This window comes from Rhododendron vialii, chromosome 3a (assembly GCF_030253575.1).
Source record: "Rhododendron vialii isolate Sample 1 chromosome 3a, ASM3025357v1".
Lineage (NCBI taxonomy): Eukaryota > Viridiplantae > Streptophyta > Magnoliopsida > Ericales > Ericaceae > Rhododendron > Rhododendron vialii.
In genome coordinates, this window is record NC_080559.1 from 1,584,419 (window position 1) to 1,607,989 (window position 23,571).

Genomic DNA, 23,571 nt, shown 5'->3' on the forward strand with positions numbered 1-23,571 from the left:
TTGTTGGGGTCCACCCATAGTGGTGGGGTTATTTTGTGTAACACCCTTAGTGTTGGGTGTTGAGTGTATTTACCTTTGGAGTCTCTTATATATAGTTGTAAACCCTATTAGGGTTAATGTGTGACATAATGTGAGGGAGAGGGTGAGGCGAGCGTGGGGGGCCAGGTTGTGGCTTCCTGGAGAGGAACCGGCGTATGGTTCCTGGAGAGTTTTTTCATCTTTATTGTATATTGTGTGAATATATAATCAAATGGAGTTTTTCTTTGAAATCACTGCGTGTATTTGTGTGTGTGGTGTCCCTCACGGTCCTAACACCTATTGCCTTCTCAACTGCAAAGTACTATTATATATAACTCTCGCATAAAAAACACAACTCCTTTAGGTAAGTTCATAAGTTCACGAACATTATTATTACAACCATGCATAGAACTCATCCGACAATTATTATTACAATCCAAATCACAAACATTACTATGGATGTAGTTTGCAAAATAGTCGTCCAAGAAGCAACCTCACAAAATTAAGTTCAAAAATATGCGAAAATACGAAGGACAAACAAGTTTCCAATGTGAGGTCTAGCTCGATTGGAAACTACAAAAGCGATTATCGCTTGAAACACAAACAAACTTGGAAACTAGAAAATTCTCCTTCTTATGGTCCAAATAGAGAAAGCATCATCAAAGAAACTGAAGCCATGATATTCATTAGGACATAATACAAGCAGAAAACGTACAACTTTGTGGGAAGGAAAATTTTATAAACGCAACACTATAGTCATCTCGTTCTAGCCCACGTGCAGAATATAAATTAATGCAACTGGAAAATTTTATAAACGTAACACTATAGTCATCTCGTTCTAGCCCACATGCAGAATATAAATTAATGCAACTATATATTTTATGTGAATATTGATATGGACAGTAGTTGGAGTTTCTCTCGAAACTTCTTAAGCAAGTCTGGTTCTCCTTTCCCCTTTACTTGATGTACCATCTTCGAGTTTAATAAAATTTTCTTTTGCCGAGAAAAAAAAAACTTCTTAAGCAAGTCCTACTACACTGATCGATGATCATATGAATAGGTTGTTTGAACTAATTTACCTATTGTGGAGGACAAGCTAGCAGTATTATTTAATGTTTAGCTACTTCCTATTTAATGTTTAGCTACTTTTTTAGCTTTTCGTCATAATTTAGTACCTCAGATCTTTTGTCTTGACAGGAGAAACAAGAAAAATACTGCAATATTGACCAAAATATTTTAAAAAGTTCATATAAGATGGCGCATGCACAAAAGATTGTATCTTTGGTCATTTTCGATTATGTTGTCATCTTTAGTGAACTTTTTTCGACTTTAGTCTATACTTTTACCTTTTTCGTTTGCTTCCGTCTAAACAAACGATTAATCCAAAAATTTGACTTGAATCCAATGAAAATTAAGAGAAAAAACCCAGGAAGACTCGGTTAAAAAAACCAAAAAAAATCAGGTCAGAGGCCCTTATCATTAATATTATGATAATTCTTTAATAACAGCAAGTTACATGACTACGTTTGGGCTTAGGTTGCCAGTAAAGGGGAGAAGAAAGAAAAGACAAGATGGAGTTCTTTGCTTCTAGAACAACCTACAACTAAATAAAAATAGTAGAAGAGTAACCAAACTTTAACTAGATATTCATGTGGGGTCTATATACTTAGTATCACGTTACGATACTCTGAGACTTTTGTATAATTTTACTGTATATACGTAGCCGTAGCCGTAGCCGTACCATCATCATGATCTTGAGCCTTCTCCAGCATTATGATCATTTTCTTTGTCACTTGTACCACATTCCTAATCCAAAGAAAGTGGAAAATTGACAAGCTAAAATAAAATAATTCAAACTTGAAGCATCAGGTCATTCAGTTGAATACTTTATGATAAATATTCCCAGACAAGTGTTTATTAAGTGATACAAGAACAAGTAAATTGAACTCCATGGATACCTTTTCGGTAGGAGTCTCCAGGGCCACTCATAAGTTTTGGAGGTCGGAAGTGAACCTCTTGAATGATGCTTTCTCATATTTTTCATACAAAAGTTGATCTACAAAGAGTTTCATAAAAAAAACCATTACAAAAGATTTACCATGACGAAATATAAGCATATAGTTATCCAAAAAAATGCAACCATTACAATATCTCAAAATCAGGACATGAAATGACACATCTTTGAGTAATCCCAGTTCAAGTTTCTCCGTTCGCATGACCAACGCTTCTCAGCCTCCGATGACTCATAATCACTCCAAACAGAACACTCCTACTAAAGAACACTAACAACCTAAATCCCACAACACATTAATTACATTTTTATGCCAAACTGAGATGATAGAATGAGAGAGCCCCCCTTTGCATATTTATTTGTACACTTATTTGCAGAGAGGTCCAATCACCCACTCAGATGATAGAATCAGGGCATGAGTTATTCCTTCGTCGGCCAAACTCAAGAAGGCCACCACCATATGTAGGGTCACACACTCCAAGAAGGCCACCATATATAGGGCTACACACTCCAATAAAGAGCGATTCCGTGTCAGGACTGAAAGACATGCCAGATATCTCGCCAAAGAAATCGATCTCTTGTTCCTTCTCATACCCACTTTTGGCATCGAAAACATGGACGAAATCGGCAGGCTCTGCCATTGCCAGGAAACGACCATCGGATGAGTAGCGAATCGATCGGATGGCTCCGAGATTCCCTTTCAAAGCCGCCACTGACTTGGATAGGTTTCGGGCATCCCAAATCCGGCAGGTTTTGTCCTGATTCCCAGTAGCAAAGGTGAGGCCATCAGGGTGCCATGCTGATGCAGTTGAGAAATCCAAGTGACCAACCAAAGACGCGACCATCTGCAAAAGTATAAAAATTCAAATTATACTTCAGAAGAGGGAGAGGGTGAAAGCAATAACAAACAAATTACCTTCCCAGTTCCGGAGTCCACCAACATACCCTCTGGGCTATCTCCAACAATTATACGATGTTTCCCATCAGGACTCAAAGAAGTGTGCTGCAATAAAAAAAAAAATAAATAAAACATTGCAAATTCCAAACTACCACTTCAACGCGGACTTATTACCACTATCAACAGAAATGAAGCAAGATACAAGCAGCTGCCTAGTAATGCCAGGATTCCCACCCCCACACCAGAAGAGAAAATAAAAAGTGATGGTTCTAGTGTTATTTTAGATACACCTTTAGCTGCAAAACCTTAAACATAAAATCACTTATTTTGATTCCAAATTCTCCTCTTACATCTTCAACTCAGCCCCATAGGAAAGACTTATCTGAGGGATAATCACATGACAATATTTGCAAATGGCAGTTCATATGGTCCTAATTCAAACATAAATCACTACGATCAAGTGATGGAAAATACTGCCACCAAAAAGATGGGAACTTTTTAACCTGTCTAAACTCTACCAAGAGAAGAGCAGGAAAGAGGGAGAGGGGGCTTACATTCACTGGCCAAGGAAAGCTGAAATGTTTAGATAGCTGAAATTTTTCCATATCAAAGTCTCTGACTCCACAATCATTGTTGGCAACTGTGAAATGAACTGCACCACTGTTGGGGGGGGGGGGGGGGGGCGGGGTGGAGTACCATAATTTCGTAAGATTCAAGCTCAGTAAGTGAATAGATCCCAACACCAACACGAGGGCAAATGAGAATACCTCTGAGAGTTGTAGATCTCTACTACATTAGTAACTGCGTTAACGTCTGTTGTCCTCGTGCAGAAGCAAACTCCAGGTCTATCTAAATTCTGTGGCAAAAAAGAAGTGATTCGTCAATGCCCGTATTCAGATTAACACAAAACTCAAAACAACAGAAGACAACTACTAAAAAAGGTATAACACCAAAGCATTCTTCCATCTCGATATACATTTCCCTACACCATTCTGAAAAAATTCCATCGTCTAATGAAACATGGTAGTAACTTTCACAATACTTCATACAGTTCACAGGTTTTTACAGCAAATACTTATCAGGGGTGCGAGCAAGCCAGTTCAAAGTACAGAAAACAAAACAGTAAAGCAGAAAATCAACTTAATCTCATTAGGTTAAACATTTTAAAGAGAACATGCATCAGGTTAGTGAGAGGCGAAAGATTTAAGTACGAAAAACTAGAAGTGAAGTTGAAAATAAAAAATTCTCATACATACACAGAAACCAAACTTCTGTCTTGGACATCAAAAGTGGGAATGCAAGCAACAAACCAAGGCTAACTAATTTCTGAACTCTCACACTTTCAGTAAATGTCACAAAGTAAACTCAACTAAGTTACCTTGCAAATGAGTTCTCCCTGAAACCCCCCAGCAACAAGTAACCTATCTTTTACTGCAAGTGTGCTAACTTCAGTCCGGGTAAATCCTTCCAGTAGACTTCCTGGATGTTTCTATATGGGGCAAAGACATAGAATTAATTCGTAGAAGACCAAAAATACAGAAATACAAGTTTTTCTCGTTTTAAGACACACACGCACACAACACAGAGAGATTGAGATAGAAATGGGAAGCAAGCCAAAATAGAGGGAATCATGAGAATCACCTCACATGGTGCGACATGACCAGAAACATTAAGAACCTCAGTCTTGTTACAAGTTAATGCAGACCAATGAGTAACAGAAAAATGTGACATAAGGTAAACATCATGCTTTGATGTAGCCCAAACCATGTTCCTTATCTGCAACACCAAGCACAAAATTTCTGTCAGTCAACTATGCTACAAATCAAAGAAGTAGCTAACTCTAGAAAACTAAAAAATATTCTCATATAGGTAATGGCGTTATGCCATAAACTTACAATATCATTTAACCTAAGTCCATCACCAACATGATTTAAGGGTTTGGGTATGTCATATGCAGCACATAATATCAATAAACAAGAATGACAAAGTTAGTGTAAGAACAAGCATTACTGACATGCAAGGCTGGCCCAATGGGGAGGCCCAAGAGGCCGCCACCTTGGGCCTCTACATTTTGGGTAAAAAATGGGGCACTCCTTCTTAGATAAATATATATTTTCTGTGTGCAATTATAATACAAACTCTTTTGATGGTTCAGTGATAAATTGTTTGCTCTTCCACGTAAGATACTTGGGTTCAAATCCTGGTAAGATATTTTTTTGAAGTATCTTTTTGTAGAAAAAAATTTCTTCTATCACACAAATTAGGACTGCGTTCACTGAATATTATTACAACCGGTACAAGTCATTAAGGCCAAAATATTTACCATATTAAATAGTATGAATGAAAATTATATATAGATAAGTATTTTTGTTTATTGTTTTTCAATTAGAAAATTTATGTAGGGCACTATTCCACTCCTTGGCCTAGGGCATCCAAATGCATTGGGCCAGCCCTGTTGACATGCATGGTGATAGGCGCGTAAATGTTCGCATAAGCGTCCACTAATTTATCCTTGCTAGGTCCTTTTATATTATTATTTGGAATTTTATACTTTATTTATGTATTGTAGGTATTTGGAGGCGAAACATTCGAATGGGTTTTATTTGTGCAATGATATATTGATCCTGGAGTTTGGGGATTATTTTGCAAGGCACGGTCAACCAATTGAGTTAAATGGCAGGCCCATTGATATGTTATGGGGTTAATTCCTTGAAGAAGTTGATTCCCTTTTAACTGTGCTTAATTACCTAAGAAAATAAGGTGGGCCCAATGATTATAATTAGAAAAATGGTGGGCCAAGGCTAATATGGAGTACGGACATATTTTTTACACAACAGGTTTTATTGGGATGCAGGCAACGAAGAACGGGGCTCCCGATTCTTTTGTTCTCAATATTGTTTACTTTCTTTCAACCTTTTTTTCTTTTAAGTTTTAAAGTTTTGTTTAATTATTCGCATTTTGGTAACTAATTTTAATTTCTGTTTTTAATTAAAGTTGTTCGTTGGTTTTCAATTAGTTGTTATCTCTCGTTTATTTTCTTCCTCCAGTATTAGAAGCATGATTCAAATTAGGATTTCATCTTTTTCATGCATAATGATTAGCGAGTAGACGTATAGGTTGGGTCGCTGAGTAATTAGCACACCGTGGCCAATTTGGGTACTGCTCCTATTTTCAAATAATAAAAATATGATTTTAGATTGGTAAAATACTTCCCGTAGACGAACCTGGGCATTGTCGGAGCTCATGTGAACGGGGGAATGGGGGTCCAAAACTCATTCTCCGTTATGCATGGGTAAATGGCGACCATAAGGATTCACATCTCGCAGGGTATCTTTTTCAGTCTAAAATCAAACGTTTCAAAGAATACCGATTTGAGCAGATGAGTCCGGGCCGGTTGCGAGTGTAATGAATCCTACGACCGTACTTTTCTTTTAATTATTTGAAAAGTACAATTAATTTCTAGGTTTTAGTTAATCTCAATCAATCAATAAGTGGTGGCTACCTAATGTGGGCACGCCACCCCCGGAAATTTTGCTTTGCGAAATTGGGTGCGGCCCTTTTTGTGCTCGGAAAAGCGCGGCGAAACGCCTCGATTCAGAGTCGCCACTCGGGTTTTAGCGGTGAAAACACCCAAGGAACCGAACTCGAAAAACGTTTGCCACGTTTGTTTGATTTTGAAAAAGGCGTAGACCGGTCCGTCGTCACCTTCGATATCTGAGGTTCGGGAGCCATGTTACGAGAGGGGAAGGGTTTTATGGCACCCCTCTCGCCCAATCCGGAGATCGGTCTCTACTCGGGCATTTTATAAAACATTTGCATTTTTCTCTCATTTGATCATTTTTTAGCCAGTTAGGGCGAGGGAACAGATAATGGGGATTAAAGCACTGTAACAAGTTGCAGTTATGTGACAAAATGTTTATGGATGATTTGATGGCTATGCTAAACATAGATTGAGAACAAGCACTGAGCAAACTGGACAAATTGCAGTACGCTGCCCCGCAGGGGCGTGAGCAAGTTCTACCAGCATGCACTGGCCGAGCCACTGCATGTTGGTTGGACCTGCGCACGCCACAGTAAAACTGGCGTACTCCACTTTTCTAGTTTCACAGTCTTTGTTTGCAACCCTCTGGGCTCTGGAAAAGGACCAGTGCACACCCAGGGCAAACCATGCAGTTTTAAACAAGCAGGATGTATATATTTACAGACAGATGAAATGGCTTGAAGCCAACAAAAAAAAAAGACAGAAAACCCCCTAAACAGAGTGGGGACAGGAAGGAGGCCAAGGCTAAGCTAAGATGCAAGGGCCAGCCACTGGATCCTAGCTTTAACTGCCGTACGCCAGTCATGGACTGCAGTACGCACGTTTGACCCTAATCCAGTGCTTGGCTTTTGCATCATCTGGGCTCTGGAACATGACCAGAAGGATCCCAGAGGCCTTCTAAACAGATAAAGAATAAGCAATAACTTTTATGTCTAAACAGTTCTAAACATACGGAAAGTAATAAACTGGTTATTTAGCATGCAAGGGTGATTGACAGAAAGATAAAATAAAAGGAATGACGATCCATGATCCCCACGCCAGTGGTGCTCGCACTGCCATGACTGGCGTACGGCATGTAGACACTAGCGTGCGCCAAGTATCATCGCATACGATTATTATATTTTACCAGTTCAAGGCCAAGACTAGTATTGTTTACTAGCCTGGGCCTTGCTGGTTCCCCTCAGGGGCCGAAAACAGAAAGGAATACAAAGGTAATATACCTTCTTGGGTGTTGAAGTTTGAAGGTGGCTTAGAGCCTAAAGGTTGAAGATGGATGTTGTATGGTGACTGGATATCAGTGGGGGTATATGGAAATGGGTTGCTTTCCTTTCTCTTTCAATGGAAGAAGAGAGATAGAGAGCAAGGAAAGGGGGGATGAAGAGCTTTTCTTCTTAATGAGGCTAACCCCTTGCAAATGAATGCAAGGGGGGTATTTATAGGGGAGAGAGACTGAGATCAGTCTGGGACCAAGGCCTTGTTTGGCTGGTTGGGGCAAGGTTGGAGCCTTCCCATGCATTTAATGCATGGGACTAGTTGATGGGGGGTGTAGGAGAGAGGGGGAGCGGGCCTGACCGATATAATCATCAGGGGCTACTGTGGCCGACGTCAGGGTGGCACAAAAGTCTCGTCCATGTGGCTGAATAAAGTTGATTTGACTGGGTTTGACTGGCGTGCGCCGCACTCGGACCGGCGTGCGCCAGTAATAGCTGAGTCAACGGTCGATGACTGACACGTGGCAGCTAACTGGCGTACGCGTCCAATACACTGGCGTATGCCAGTTGGGTTTTGCTGGGGCTGTTTGGCTCTGGTTTGAAGGGCTTGAAAGGGGTTTGAGAGAGGTTAGGGACGCTCAAAGCTCAACCACACCTTTGTCCTTAAATTGTTTTCGACTAAAATCATCATTGGGAAATAAAAGATCGACAAATAACGTTATCTGGACAGTCCAGAATGGGGTGTCTACACCTAAGAGCCCATTTAAATTATAATAACCCAAGTTTTTAAGTCAGCACACATCACCGTTTTTGTGGATTTGACTCCGGACTTACCGGATATTATGCTACATCGGTTTCAGCCCTACGCTTGGGACAATCCATTATTTTAGGGCTAGGAAATCGTCAAGCACGTGGGAAACTCTTATCTTGAAATGTCCAAAACAATGCAATACAATTTACAGATAGGGTCATTCGCGTATACGGTATTAATAAATTTCAAAAGTTATGGCTTCTCAATCCCAGTGATCAGCCTCCCTCACCTTTTATGAAACTAAGGTCATAGCATTCCTGGAATAATTCGTCGTATCTTTCTCCGAATTGTTCTAATCATTCTCTTCTACGATTGGAGTACACAGTTTGAGTGTAAACCAACATTCGTCCCATATCTCTTACAACTTCTACAAAGCCGGCATATGATTGGTGAATGCGCCTATGCGGCACATACACATCACTTTCCAGGGCATTGCGGATATCATTCAACTAGTTTTTACAATTCATGCTTACTTTTCCAAGAAACTCAAATGTCATTCAGCATTTACATCCTGGCTGTCCGGGGCTTCAGATTTGGATCTCTAAATTAACATAGAGGTTAACCAGAAAAAGAAAACGTAAGGGTAGATACCCCCTGTAGGGGTTCAATTTGGAGGGACCTTGGCCTGAGTTTGTATTTCTCTTCCGTTGCTCCGTTCACCCGCCTCTGAACCTGCAACAAGTCACTAGGGCTAGGATAGCCCAGTGATCCTCCGACGATCAAGTTAGATCTCAGAGGAGGATATAGATCTAGGGTTAGGGAAAGATGGTATACCTCTTTAGGTTAGAGTCCTTTCGTATTTATAGACCTAGGTTTACTTGGGCTCCAAGCTAGCGCATGAAGGATACGCTCGGGTAACCGCCTCGGATGACATCACAGATGACGCACCGGATAAGGCGGTTACGAAGCACATGGCCAGACCTGGCCCAGGTGGTCCTATCTGCCACGTATCGCTCCTGGTCCCCTCTTGGCATGCTATATTTTCTCGAGAGACCTTAACGGAATGCCTGCTTCGGTGATACACCGAAGCATTAACAGGAAACTCGACACCGAAGGAGGATAGAAGGATATACGTTATGGCCCACCCGTACAGTCCCGCAGACCGTATCAATATGAGGCCTCGGTTGACGATGGTCTGGCCAGGTTACCGAAGCCATAACCGAAGCCTCCACAATAGCCTCTCAAGCCCCTGGAGCTTTGCACCTCTGCCTCAGGGTCTTGAATCCATCGTATGAGATATCAGGCCTTGATTGATTTTTCTTTTAGAGAACTACCGGAGAGTGCGCCCGACTCGGTAGATTCCGCTCAACCTGCGCCAGTGATGAGAGCCACGTGTCAGCAGTTGCTGAGGTCTCAGAATAAAAAGGCTGTCTCGGCACATGCCATGTCAGTTGATTGGTACGAAACGTCGCTTCGGCGACACGTGTCACTGTGCCTATGGTTTGAGCATCCGGCGCCTGTCCTCGGTGCAGAGCCCCCCTGATACTGGCCGTTCGATGATAACACGCGTCGAAGATCTGACGGTTCAGTGCGCGACGCTTCGTTTCCAGCGTAGCCTTCCACCTCTCCCATTATAAATAGGAAAGACAGAGGTGAGACGGTCACTTTCCCTCCGCTTCTGAAGTCGAACCGCCGCCGCTGTCTGTTTTCAGCTTCCAATCGAGATTTTGAGCGTTTTGGACGCGAATCTCGACACAAAACTCAGGTATGATGATCTTCAATTGCTGGTTTTCATGTTTTGATCATTTTCCTCGAGTTCTCTTCCCTTTAATCCACATTCTTCACACATTGCGGCTGTACTGCCGCTCGCCGCTGTTCGTCCTACGGCGGCGCTGGGCGTTTCTAGCGCTGTTCTTAGTTTTCCCGAGGTCTAAATTCAACCCGAGGTCCACATTCTTCCCGAGGCCAATCTTCAACCCGAGACCGTAGAAACAAACACTGGCCTCGGAGACCTTTCTCGGGGAAAGGTCCCCAGAAATATACCGAGGAGAGATGACCATTTCGTCCCTTTTTTACTAGGTCATGTTGCTTCTCCCTGGGCATACAGCTAACGGGTTTCTGCATACATCTTTTTTGCTAGGTAGGGGCGAATGGTTATTGAAGTCTCCTCGGACAGTACCAGTAGCTCCTCTTCTGCCGACCTTGAGGAAATCTTTGAGGAGTGTCGTGCCCAGGCCGTTTATCGAATCCCATTGGACGTCATCGAGCCTTCGGACCCTCCTAAAGCTTCACGCCCCGTTACAACCTTCGCTCCTTGGGAGATGGAAATCCCAAGTACTTCGGGCCATGGATCGGGCCCATTCGCCGATGCCCCTGATGAGGTTCGAGGACGAAGGAGGCCGATGAGGCCATGTCCTTATCTGAACCAATATTTTAATGGGACCCCGGCTGCCTTCGCCGAGTTCAGAAGGGTTTACAGCATCCCTTCGGACGTAGAGGTCCGGCTGCTTGCTGACAGCAACCCCAAGACCCTTCCTCACCGACCAGGGGAATTGATTTTTCCCTTGATGGCAATCACTGAGGGAGGGATTAGATTCCCCCTTCATCAATTTGTCCGACGAGTTCTCCGGACCCTTTCTCTTACCTCTTTCCAGCTTACAGTAAATTCCTACCGAATCATCACAAGCATTATTGAGCTGAGGAGACAGTTCAACTTGACCTTTGGGGTCGAGGAACTCTTTGGAGTATACCTCTTAGGAGTCAACCGAGAGAGCAACCGATACTACCTCTCGTGCAGGACGGGATACGACATGTTCCTTGTCGATCGTCTCCCTGACTCCGAGGAGTGGGCAAACATTTACATCTCGGTGACCGGCAACTTTATGTTCGGGCCCAGGGAGAATGCTGATACCACTATCAGGGTGCAATTTGGGACCGGGGCTCCTGGTTGGTAGAAATTACTCTTCGATAGATACTTTGTTTTTGTTATGCCCTGCGTACTTATATTGATTCCTTGTTTTGGTTTTGTCTTGCAGCCGAGGGAATCGTTCAACAGCTTCGGGAGAGAGCTAACCGGGCCCAAATTACAACAGCCTACGCCATTCCCATCACCAGTCGGTACGCTCCAGAACTGCTCGGGTACGTCCCAACTTACACAAGCTTTTTAAAGAAGAAACCGAGGCAGCAGGGGGTTCCAAGGGCAGGCCGAGGGCGAGGTTGAGGAGGGAGGACCGGAAGAGGTGTAGGAAGAGGGGAAAGGAGGGCAGGCGGAGAGAACGAAGCCGAGGGAAGCACATCCGCGCCTCGGGGAGTCATTCGAGAGGAGTTTTATCGAGAGACGCCGGAGAGGACCGGTTTGAGCGAGGAAATGGCAGGCCCTGGAACTCGGGAGGTGCTGAACCTCAGGCGCCGGAGGCCGGCTGGTCGGGGCAGGGGAACAGTCCCCGGTACTCCTGGCGCCGGGACTTCGAGGGCGACTCCTGTTTCACCACAGGAGCCCCCGGAGAAGAGGACTCGGCGCGAGGGGGGAGACGGAGAAGGGAGGGATCATGAGACGATCCTGATCGAGGAGGAGCAGGGAGAGCTCGGAGGGGGGACCGGTGGAGCGGAGGAGGGCTCCTGGGTCAATCCGAGGGAACTCCCCTGGGCTCCGGAGTTCCGTCATTTTGCCGGCCGCCAGATCCACCACGCCGACAGTGTCAAGAACCTCGGCGTGGCCTTCGGGATGCTCCGAGGAAGCATTCTTCCGAGGGGTGCCCGGGCTGTCTCTGGCTTGACTGAAGACGTCACGGCCGAGATAGCTCAGGCCCTTTTCAATGTAAGTTAATGGTTTAAGTCCCGTTTTCTTCAATCTGAAAGTTTGCATTTGTTGAATTTCTTCTCTCTTTTTTTGTTTGCAGGCGGGAGCTCGGGCATTGGCTATCAATGACCGGTGCAAGGCGTAGGAAGAAAAGACCGAGAAGCTTGCTCGGGAGCTGGCTCGGAAGGAGGAAGACCTGAAACTGGCTCGGGAGACTTGCGAGCTCTACCTGGCGGACTTCCAACGGTGCGACAGGGAAAGGGTGGAGGCAGAGACCAGAGCCGCCAAGACCGAGGAGGATGCCAACACACTGCGAGTCACCCGGGCCACAGAGGTTGACTTCGCGAGGAAAAGAGGCTACGATGAAGGTTGGGATGCAGCCGGAGTAGAGTATAAAAAACAAGTTCGGGAGATTGAGGCTGAGCTGCATCGGGACCGTTTCATGGACGGCCTTCGGTATGGCCATGAAGCCTTGGTGAGGAGGCTCAACCTCCCTGAAGACTCTGATCTCCGGACACTTCCCGAGGCGTCTCCCGAGGAGCTTGTCCTTCCAGAGGAAGAGGAGGAGGTGGTGGAGCCTGCGTCCGAGGACCAGGGCCTCGGGAACCAAGCCGATCCAAATGCTCCTGCGCCTGAGGACCAGCTCGACCACCTAGCTCGCTCTTAGGATAGTGTCTTCTTTTTTTCTTTTTTTTGAGATTTCATGTCTTTAGATTCTGCAACTTTTGACTGAACGGCTCCGGAAATTAGGAGTTTGCCGTTCCAGAGTTTGTAAATGTTTGATATCGAAGCAGTAACTTTTTGTTTATGGGTTGTTGCCGAAACCCATAGTGCTTTATGAATGACTGCTTTCTTTTCTTGAATGTCATCTTTGAAATGCTTATATGATTGGTTTGCACCTTGGGTTATGATGCCCCTGCTTCGGTGAGACTTTAAAAGTTTGTAGAAACAAGTTTAGCTGAAGCGTTAACCGAAGAGTTTTGCCAATTATAAAAAAGATGTTTAATCAAGAAAAAGTGATTTGATCCGAAGCACCTGCGTCGAGGAGGGTCGGTAGGGACCGAATCAGAAGCCATTAATGAATTTTGGGTCTGTACGCCCGTTTGTTTAATGGAAATAAGTGAAGCGAGTAAACGTGAGATGGTACTACTGCATAGGGATGTAGGTCGGAGTCACGAAGGGGTATGGCTTCTGCCATAGGTTCGGGACGCGGCGAGTCTGAGCAGTGGGAAACTTCTGGTGGGTCGGTATAAGGGGCTTGGGAGGAGACCGAGTATCCTTAAAGCGAGTGACCAGAAATCCAGACGACCGAGGGGGCTTGGGCGACTTGGTGGGAATTTTGTTCGAGGGTATCACCTATGGGAGAACAATATCCCAGAAGTCGGTATAAAACGGTCTGGGCAAGAACGGATCGAGTATAAGTAGTTTAAACAGTCAAAGTGTACGAATAGTGCCAAAGAGAGAATTCTCATTCAAACTCGTTGGAGTGCTGCCAATACATAAGCAAATTGCCTTCAAAACTTTTAGAAGAAAATGTAACATAATAAAGACTAAGTGGGCTTCGGTAACCGAGCACTATCCGTAGAACTTCTTCAAGTTGTTTGCATTCCGTGTTATAGCAATGGGGGAACCATCCAACTTCTCCAATTTGTAGTTTCCTAATCCGAGGTGCTTGAGAACTCGGTAGGGGCCTTCCCAATTGGGCATTAGTTTTCGCTTTTTGGATTTCTCCACCACCTTTTTCCAGACGAGATCGTCAGGCTTGAACGACCGAAGGCGGATGCTTCGGTTGTAACCCTTTGCAACCTCCTGTTGGTATGAAGCGAGCTTGATCCTTGCGTTGTCCCGTTCCTCTTCGGCTAAGTTGAGGTTCGAAGCAATGCTGCTGTTGTTGACCGACTCATCAAAGTTTTCTGTACGCATTGTTGGGAGTCCGACTTGGAGAGGGATGACCACCTTCATTCCAAATGCTAAGGAAAAGGGAGTGCGACCGGTGGATTACCGAGGAGTAGTACGGTAGCCCCAGAGTACCCTGGGTAGCTCTTCAGCCCACTTTCCCCGTCGTGACTCGAGTCGTCGCTTGAGTCCAGATGAAATTGCCTTATTTGCAGCCTCGGCCTATCCGTTACCCTGAGGGTAAGCCGGAGTGGATGTGTCCCATTTGATACCGTATTCATCAAGCAGGGCCCGATACTTCTACCCTGTAAACTGCCTTCCATTGTCTGTAATTATAGCGAACGGCACACCGAAGCGAGAGATGATGTTGCGCCACACAAAGCGGATGACGTCTATTTCTTTGATGGTGACCAAGGGCTCGGCCTCGACCCATTTTGAGAAATAATCGGTTGCAGTTAAGAGGAACTTGAATCCCCCTGGAGCAACTGGGAGCTTACTGTAGACACCCCAATCTGGGCTTCCAGATTAGTTTACTTACGGTTTTTGATTCCCCAATGATGAAATGGATCAAGAACACCCTGGGAATGATAGCGTGTTTGAGCTTTGAGTGTTTGCAAAACCCTTGAACCTAACCTAGCCTAAGTCACTTCAAAAACCAAAAACCCTACTGGTCCGCGCCAGGGCGCAACCATCCCGTGCCAGGGCGCACCATCGCGCGACAGACTCACTATGTCGCGCGACGGTCAAAGCTGTCCCCATCACCTTTATTAGCTGGGATGCTTAGCCACCAAGCAAACCTCAACCAGCCTCGTGGACTGGTTGAGCTCCTCTCATTACACCAACCAGATTCACCTCCATCCTTCTCTATATATATCCCCCTTTGTTTCTCTTTCAAAGGGTTCAAGAATTTCAAAAGAATACACTTTGGGTCACCATTCCCCATTTTCACACCTCAACCTTCCAAGAACAAAGCTTGTTCTTTGCTTCTACCACTCAAACTCCTCAATCAAGCCTTCAAACATCAAAGTTCAAACACCTTTCAAACTCAAAACCGAAGGTATAGCTTACCTTTGTTCTGTTTTCTGTTCTGATCTCTGAGGGGGGCTGGCAGGGCCAAGGCTGGTAATCAATACCAGTCCTGGTCCTAAAGCTAGCAAGGTTTCAAAAACCGTCGAGGTAGGAACCAACGCGCGATGGTCCCACTCTCGCGCGCGACACTTCGGTGCTGCATGCGATGGACCGCGTGGGGATTGGTGTCCTACTGTTTTGTGCTTTATTTTATGTATAGATCACTCTGTTAAGCATGTTAAAAACCAGTTTACTGCTTTCCTTTATTAGAAATTGCTAGCCGTAGTTCAATTTGCATGTCTTCTGTTTTGGAGTACCCCTGGGATCATTCTGGACCTGTCCCAGAACCCAGAAATGTGTAAACCAAACACTGGTCCGCGCCAGGGCGCACCATCGCGCGCCAGACTGGCTCCGTCGCGCGACAGTGCGCCAGGGCGCACCATCGCGCGCCGGACTCGCACCATCGCGCGACAGTGCGCCTGGGCGCATCCTCGCGCGCCAATCTGAAACCAGCGCGCGACAGAGTGCCTCTGACCAGTGAGTGGCCTTGCACGGGTAGCTTAGTTTTAGGTCATTATTTTGTCCCCACACTGTTTATGGGGAGTTTTATTAATTTGTAGGGCTTTTTAGCCTTTAAACATTCCTTTAAACTGTATATTATGTTGCTATAAACTGCGTGGTTTGTCCTGGGTGTGCACTGGTCCTTCCAGAGCCCAGATGGTTTGAGAATAAGAGCTGTGGGTTTAGGCTCACCGGCGCGCGCGTGTCTTGGAGTTGTGCGCGCAGGAGTGAACAGCATGCGGTGACTTGTTCAGTGCATGCTGATTTCTTCCTGCGCACGTCATTCCAAAACAGGGGCCTCCCAGTTTGTTTAAACTCCCACACCAATTTGTTCTCATCCTATACTAACTGCTCATGCATGCTATCCATCACATCCTGCAAACTGTTACAGTTTTAATCCCCGATTAACTGTTCCCTCGCCCTAATTGGCTAAAAATTGATTAATCAAACAGAATCACAAACAAACATTTTTCGCAAATGCCTAAGTAGAGACCGATCTCCGGATTGGGTGAGAGGGGTGCCATAAAACCCTTCCCCTCTCGTAACCTGGCTCCCGAACCCAGATATGGTTATGACGGACTTGTTCCTTAACTTTTTCAAATCAAACGGCACAGCAAGTGCTTCGAAATACGGTTCCTTGGGTGTCGGACCTTCAAAACCCGAGTGGCGACTCTGTATTTTGCGAGCGCTTGCTTCCCCGCTCGCGCTCCCTCGACCCGGGCCCCTTGCCTCGCGTCTCGAAATCCGGAAATTCCGAAAACGGGCACGCATGCCCACACTTACCAACGATATCCATGCCCCATTGGGAGAAGGGCCAGGGGTTGGTGAGAGGGCTAAGGTCCCGGGCCGGCTGATGGATAATGGGAGCGAACATCTGACACTTCTTACAGCGCTTGACGAATTCTTCAGAATCCTTCTTCATTGTCGGCCACCAATACCCCTGAGTGATGGCTCGGTGGGCGAAGGACCGTCCACCGGAGTGACAACCGCTGTCACCGGCATGAAGCTCTTCGATGATGCCCGGGACTTGATGTGGGTGCGCAACCAATAAGTATGGCCCGGTGAATGATCTTCGGTAAAGCTTGCCGTTGGGATTGAGCCAGAAGAGGGCGGCTTTGTTCCGGAGTCGGTGAGTCTCCTTTTTGTCAGCGGGAAGGGAGTCATCTCTCAGGTAAAGGACAATTTCGTCCATCCAGCTCGGGCCAAGCTCTATGTTGAGTATCTCCTTATTTAGCACTTCAAGCTCGAAACTGGGCTTGTCAATGGAATTAAAGGAGATGGAACAGTGTCCTGTAGACGAGCATGCCGAAGCGAGTCCTGCAAAGGCGTCGACGTGGGCTTTTTGTTCCCTGGAGATATGCTCGACCCTGATTGCTTTAAAGCGTTTAATGAGCTGGACTGCGGCGTTGAGGTAGGTATGCATGCGGTCGTCCCGAGCTTCATATTCCTCAGAGAGCTGGTTAACCACCAATTGGGAGTCGCTGTAGACCACGAGTTCTTCGATGCCAATGGCTTCGGCAGTTTTGAGTCCGGAGATTAATGCTTCATATTTGGCCTCGTTGTTTGAGGCTGGGAAGTTGATGGAGAGTGAGCTTTCGTGCAAGACACAGGAGGGTGAGAGGAGAACGACGCCTGCACCAGCGCCTCGGCTGTTGGAGGCGAAATCGACGTACATTTTCCAAACATCTCCGTGAAAAAGCTGCCATGCTGTGCTAGGGTTGGCCTGGAATAATGCCTCGGTGCTCGAGGTGGGAGCCGAAGCGGGTGTAGTGGGCGGGGTAAGCTCGGCGATGAAGTCGGCGAGTACCTGAGTTTTTATTGCTGTCCGAGGCTGAAAATGGATTTCAAAATTGGCAAGCTCAACGGCCCACTATGAGATTCGATTGGAGAGGTCGGCCTTTCGGAGGAGAGACTTAAGAGGGTACTCGGTAAGGACAATGATACGGTGTGACTGGAAATAGGGAGCGAGCTTCCTGGAAGCTGAGACAAGGGCGAGGATGAGTTTTTCTAACGGTAGATAACGCGTCTCGGCGGGAGTCATTGTTTTGCTGGAGTAGTAGATTGGCTGATGTTCCCGATCCTCCTGGCGAACGAGAACCGAGCTTACGGCGTGTGGAGAGACTGCTAGGTAGAGGAAAAGGTCTTCCTGGTCCCGAGGGGTGACGAGAAGTGGAGCTTTAGAAATATATGTCTTTAGCTGTTGGAGAGCTCGATCGCAGTCTTCTGTCCAGTTGAAGCTCCGTCGGCTGCCTTTTAAAAGTGTGAAAAATGGCTGGCATTTATCTGAAGAGCAGCTTATAAACCGATTCAGGGCTGCGGCCATGCCGGTCAAATGCTGAACATCACGCTTGCTGTGAGGAGCCGAGAGTTGAGTAATGACGAGAATCTGGGAAGGGTCGGCCTCAATACCGCGTTGGGAGACGAGGTGGCCAAGGAATTTACCGGAGCTGACACCGAAGACGCATTTCTCGGCATTGAGGCAGAGCTTGTGGTTCTTGAGTATCTTAAAGACTTCGGCGAGATGAGTTAGATGATCACCGGCACGCAAACTTTTGACCACCATGTCGTCGATGTAAGCCAGCATAGTGTCACCTAGTAACCTTTCGAACATCTTGGTAATCATCCGCTGAAAAGTGGCCCCGGCATTTTTTAAACCGAAGGGCATAACGAGGTACTCGAAGATGCCATGGGGGGTGATGAAGGCCGTGTTCTCGACATCGCCTTCACTCATGGCAATCTGGTGGTAGCCCCGATAGGCATCTAAGAAGCTAAGTCGCTCGTGTCCGGAGGTGGCGTCGACGAGCTGGTCAATACGAGGGAGTGGAAAGAAGTCTTTTGGGCAGGCGTCGTTAAGGTTTGAGTAATCCACACAAACCCGCCATTTGCCACTCTTTTTCTTGACTACGACGGTGTTGGCCAGCCACTTGGGATACTAGACTTCTCTGATTGCTCCTGCGTTCAGGAGTCGGTTGACTTCTTCAATAACGGCCTCGGAATGAAGAGGAGAGGACCGTCGTGCCTTTTGCAAGACCGGGCGTTTGGCTCGGTCGATGTTGAGTTCGTGGCAAATGAAGGAGGGGTCGACCCCAGGCATCTCATATGGGGTCCAAGCGAACACTTCGGTGTTCCGGTTGAGAAAAGCTACCGTGTCATTCCGTTCAGTATCACTAAGTGAGGAACTGACAAGGAAGAAACAGGAACCGTCTTCGGTTATTAGGATGATGGCCACGTCCTCTATGGTTTTGTCGTCGGGGATCTACCGACGTCTTCCAAAACTGGGGCCTCGGGGACTTCAATGAGATTAATCCGGGAGGTCTATTTGTTACTTCGGACGGCGTTGATGTAGCACTTCTTGGCCGCAGTTTGATCTCCGTACAAGTCTTCTTGATGCCCGTGAGTGCTAATGAAACGGACCACTTGATGATAGGTGGAAGCAATCGCTTTAAGCCTATGCAGCCAGGTGCGTCCGACAATTGCGTTGTAAGGGCTAGGGACGTCAACTATCATAAATTCCATTTCAAGAGTCACCGAGCCGGCACGAACAGGGAGAGTAATCGTGCCGATGGGCCAGACAGGAGCTCCGTTGAAGCCGATAAGAGGAACTTTGGACGGACGGAGGTCGATGTCGGGAATCTTCAGTTCCTTGAACAGAGAGTAGTACATGACTTCGGCCGAGCTGCCCTGGTCTACGAGGACGCGACGGATGTTGAAAGTTTCGATGCGTAGTGTGACCACGAGGGCGTCATTGTGGGGAAGCTGGATGCGGTCGAGATCCTTCTCAGTGAATGTTATCGTCCATTTGGAACCGTCACCGGTTCTGGGGCGCTTCGGTTCGGGACCGACCAACATGACCTGTTTGGAGGAGGAGGCTTCGTTCAGGTCGGCTCGGATGATGCGACCGGCTTCGGGGTTTAGGGAACCGTGTATGACATGGATTATCGATCTGGACTTCTTCCTCGGTGTTTGTTTTGGTCCGTTGTGCTCGAGCCGTCGTCTTCTCGTGATTGATGAAGTTGCCGAGGTGGCCACCAGCGACAAGCTGTTCCAAGTATGCCTTGAAGGGCTTGCACGCTGTGGTGAAGTGACCCTGCACGCTGTGGTGAAGTGACCCTGCTCGTTGTGGTAACTGCATCGGATGATGGGGTTCTTGATTTTCCCATTTTCGATTCCTAGCTTTTGGTTCGGGAAGGAGAAAAAGGGATGTTCCTTCACCTGATCAATGATCCTGTAGATAGGAATGGTGAAAACGGTTTTCTCGGCGTTGAAGTCATTTGGCTTTGGTCCTCTTCTCTGCGACTACTTGATGGTATTGACCTGTTTCTTTGGCGTTGAGACAGGTGCGGGGGCCGGCGTGGATATCGAGGTGTTTAATGTCTTGGAACTCGTCGGCTTCCTGATGCCTCTCTTTGCCTTAGATTCGATGAGCTGGCACCAGCCCTCAATACGAGTCATAAGGTCCTTCATAGAGTTTGGCTTATGGCAAGCGAGGTCGTCATAGACTTGCTCAACCTGGGAGGTGAGACCAAGCTTGAATCCTCGGGCAGAGATGATGCCATCGCAACTCTCTATCTCATTGAACAGTTCTCAGTAACGGCCGGCGTACTGCCGAAGCGTTTCGTCGTTCCTCTTGCGGAGGGCTAAGAGGGAGTCGATCTCCTTCTCGTGCTTGTTGCTAGTTACGAATCGGACCATGAAGGCATCGCAGAGGGAATCGAATGAAGAAATTGACCAAGCCGGGAGTTGATTGAACCAGGTGAGGCCCAGGTTGCCGAGGCTTGCAGGAAACACTTTGCACAAGAAGGCGTCGTCCAAGGGTTCGTTCCGAAGAAACAGGGACATGACGAGTTTATACTGAACCAAATGAGTGTACGCCTCGGTTTTGCCGTCGTATTTGGCAAACTTGGGTTGGGTGAATCCTTTGGGGGGGGGGGGGGGGGGGGGGGGTAACCGAGTCGATCTCTCTCGTAAAAGGAGAGGTCGTGAGTCGTGTAAGTCGTGCATAGCGATGAGGTCGGATCGAACGGTCGGGGCCGTCTGGACGCTCAGTCGCTGTACGCTTTTTGGGAACAAGTTCGTCCAATCGTTCATATTCCTTTTTATTTGGGGCAGTACTAACCGATTTCCTGGAAAAGCGCTCCTGGCGGTGGTGGCGGTAGCTGTCCCGAGCAGAAGGCTCGAGGCGCTCGGTGATCGGGCTCCTGCTGTGTGCGCCGGCAGGGTTTGTGACGATGGAGCTTCTGGCTCCGGGGCCCTTTAAGCGCTCGCGGTATCCCCTGGTCTGGATCTCCACAAGGCTGTCATCTCCCCTAGCTGCCCTTGTGAGGTAAGGGTAGATTCCCGGCCTACCTTGCCCACCTGGACCGAGTGAGTGGAGGAGGCAGAGACGCTCCCAGCACCAAGCCTTTCGAAGGCCGATGGTCTCCTTCGAAGTTGCACGGGGGAGCGGGAACGGTCCCTGTGTGATGTGTCCCTCGGGGCTCGAGTGTCCACTGCTCTAGGTGACTCGAGACGATCCTTGACGGAAGGGCGGGGTCTATGCTCTAGCAGGTGACCGACTTCGTGACTACGATGGGAGGTACGACGGTCCTTCCTTTCGCCGCGACTCCCAGAGGAATGAGACGGGGAGATTTGGAGGAGGTGTTTAATCTCCGCCAACTCATCTCGGACGTGTCTGTCGCGCTCCATCACCGTAGTGAGATCGTCGATTTTCCGCTCAAGATGGCGGATGTAGGAGTGGAGCTCGGAAGATGGGCCTGCTTCTGGGACTAACACTTCGGCGCCAATTCCGACGGCTACATGGGTCTTTCCCAGGGCGGCTGCTCCACCGGAGGCCAGGTTATGATCCACGAGGGAACCGAGCCCGTGGGCAGTACCATCGTGATGCGCGTCGTCGATCTCGACCATGTTCGATTCAGGAATGCTCAATGGAGCAGAGAAAGGGGAAGAGGTGAAAGTTGAAAGGGTGGCTAGATCCCCAGCAGAGTCGCCAATTGTAGGGGTTCAATTTGGAGGGACCTTGGCCTGAGTTTGTATTTCTCTTCCGTTGCTCCGTTCACCCGCCTCTGAACCTGCAACAAGTCACTAGGGCTAGGATAGCCCAGTGATCCTCCGACGATCAAGTTAGATCTCAGAGGAGGATATAGATCTAGGGTTAGGGAAAGATGGCATACCTCTTTAAGTTAGAGTCCCTTCGTATTTATAGACCTAGGTTTACTTAGGCTCCAAGCTAGCGCATGAAGGATACGCTCGGGTAACCGCCTCGGATGACATCACAGATGACGCACCGGATAAGGCGGTTACGAAGCACATGGCTAGACCTGGCCCAGGTGGTCCTATCTGCCACGTATCGCTCTTGGTCCCCTCTTGGCATGCTATATTTTCTCGAGAGACCTTAACGGAATGCCTGCTTCGGTGATACACCGAAGCATTAACAGGAGACTCGATACCGAAGGAGGATAGAAGGATATACGTTATGGCCCGCCCGTACAGTCCCGCAGACCGTATCAATATGAGGCCTCGGTTGACGATGGTCTGGCCAGGTTACCGAAGCCATAACCGAAGCCTCCACACCCCCTAAACACAAGGGATACAGGGGCACATATTGGTTTGCACAGAAACCAATTCAAAAGAAGCGGACAACCAAAGGTTTGGCACATTGCACAGATGGCACCTAAAGCTAGGGAGCTATTCGTCATTTAAATACCATTTCTGGTCACATTCCAAACGTGATGAACGTTTTGCAACTCTAAAATAGAAGAATAGTTTGTAAAAGCAATATGGAGCCTTATAGTCGGAGAGAAAATAATCAAATACAATCAAATACTGTAGCTGAGACCAAAACTGAAAAAGAGAATGTCATCCAACCTGGAGATGAGGTATCGTTGATTTCACAGATCTTGAATTACGTCTGAACTCATAATACATACCCCCTTTCATTGTGACATTGCAATCCTATTCACAACAGAAACATGAGGCGTTAATGAGTTTACATCGTCATGGCAACAAAACATTAAAAGCATCGCAACAGCAGCTGAGAAAAGGACCAATGGGCTTACTTTCTCTGACCGCTTGCCAGATTGAGGGATGTTCTCATAATTCTCGTACTGTTCTAACCTAGTTTGCCTATACTTTTCCCTTGTGATATTAAGCCTCTCCCAAGGAATTCCTTGGATATCTTTGCCTTTCCTAGCTTGAGCAGCAGAAGTGTCTGCCATTTTGTTGTTCTAAACAGTACCCAAAAAAATTAGTCATTCTCATATCCAAAGCTTGACTGAAAATACATGTAAACATTACTCCAAACAGAACCACCAGTAAAGAGGAAATAACGAACACTAGGTGGTAAAATTTGCAGTTGTCAAGTGTATAAAAACTAGTTCCAGTGCTCAACAGTCATCCAAAGCTACCGAGTTCCAATGCCTGAAGGCATGGCACAACGCGATTTGAACACAATTAAAATGAATTATGAAACTATTGACCACCCCGCCAACGAAGCTGATTTTTACGGGAAGATTTTTTCTTAAAATAGGTACAAACAGAATTCTTCCTGTATCTGTGAACAAAGTATAAACCTGCTCATTTAACACCGAGGGGTAGCTTAGTTTCATGTAATACCGACACTTCTAGAGATCACCGTATCGGAGTGAGAAACTTCGGAGACACGTGACACAATGGAGACACTTCGCAAGACCCTAAATCATATGAACACAATATCAACATGCTTATGTTACCTAGAAGGAAAGCTAAAGGGAGGAGCAGGGATCACGGCTAGAAACTTGGTCTAAGATCATATACTAACAATAAAAATTGGAGTATCCACT

At 46.8% G+C, this 23,571-nt stretch overlaps 1 protein-coding gene across 3 annotated transcripts in view; it reads right to left on the bottom strand.

Moving 5' to 3' along the window:
* Positions 1 to 2,075: 2,075 nt before the first annotated feature.
* Positions 2,076 to 23,571, bottom strand: part of LOC131320820 (uncharacterized WD repeat-containing protein C2A9.03-like) — a 139,299-nt gene continuing 117,803 nt past the window's right edge. For all 3 annotated transcript variants that reach the window (XM_058351695.1, XM_058351697.1, XM_058351696.1), the window contains 8 exons: positions 22,810 to 22,977; positions 22,619 to 22,705; positions 4,569 to 4,703; positions 4,306 to 4,416; positions 3,695 to 3,783; positions 3,482 to 3,587; positions 2,946 to 3,032; positions 2,076 to 2,874 (listed from right to left, as the gene is read on the bottom strand). In XM_058351695.1, coding sequence (XP_058207678.1) covers positions 2,425 to 2,874; positions 2,946 to 3,032; positions 3,482 to 3,587; positions 3,695 to 3,783; positions 4,306 to 4,416; positions 4,569 to 4,703; positions 22,619 to 22,705; positions 22,810 to 22,977 — 1,233 coding nt within the window. In that variant the 3' untranslated portion in view covers positions 2,076 to 2,424. The remainder of the gene's footprint in view (positions 2,875 to 2,945; positions 3,033 to 3,481; positions 3,588 to 3,694; positions 3,784 to 4,305; positions 4,417 to 4,568; positions 4,704 to 22,618; positions 22,706 to 22,809; positions 22,978 to 23,571) is intronic.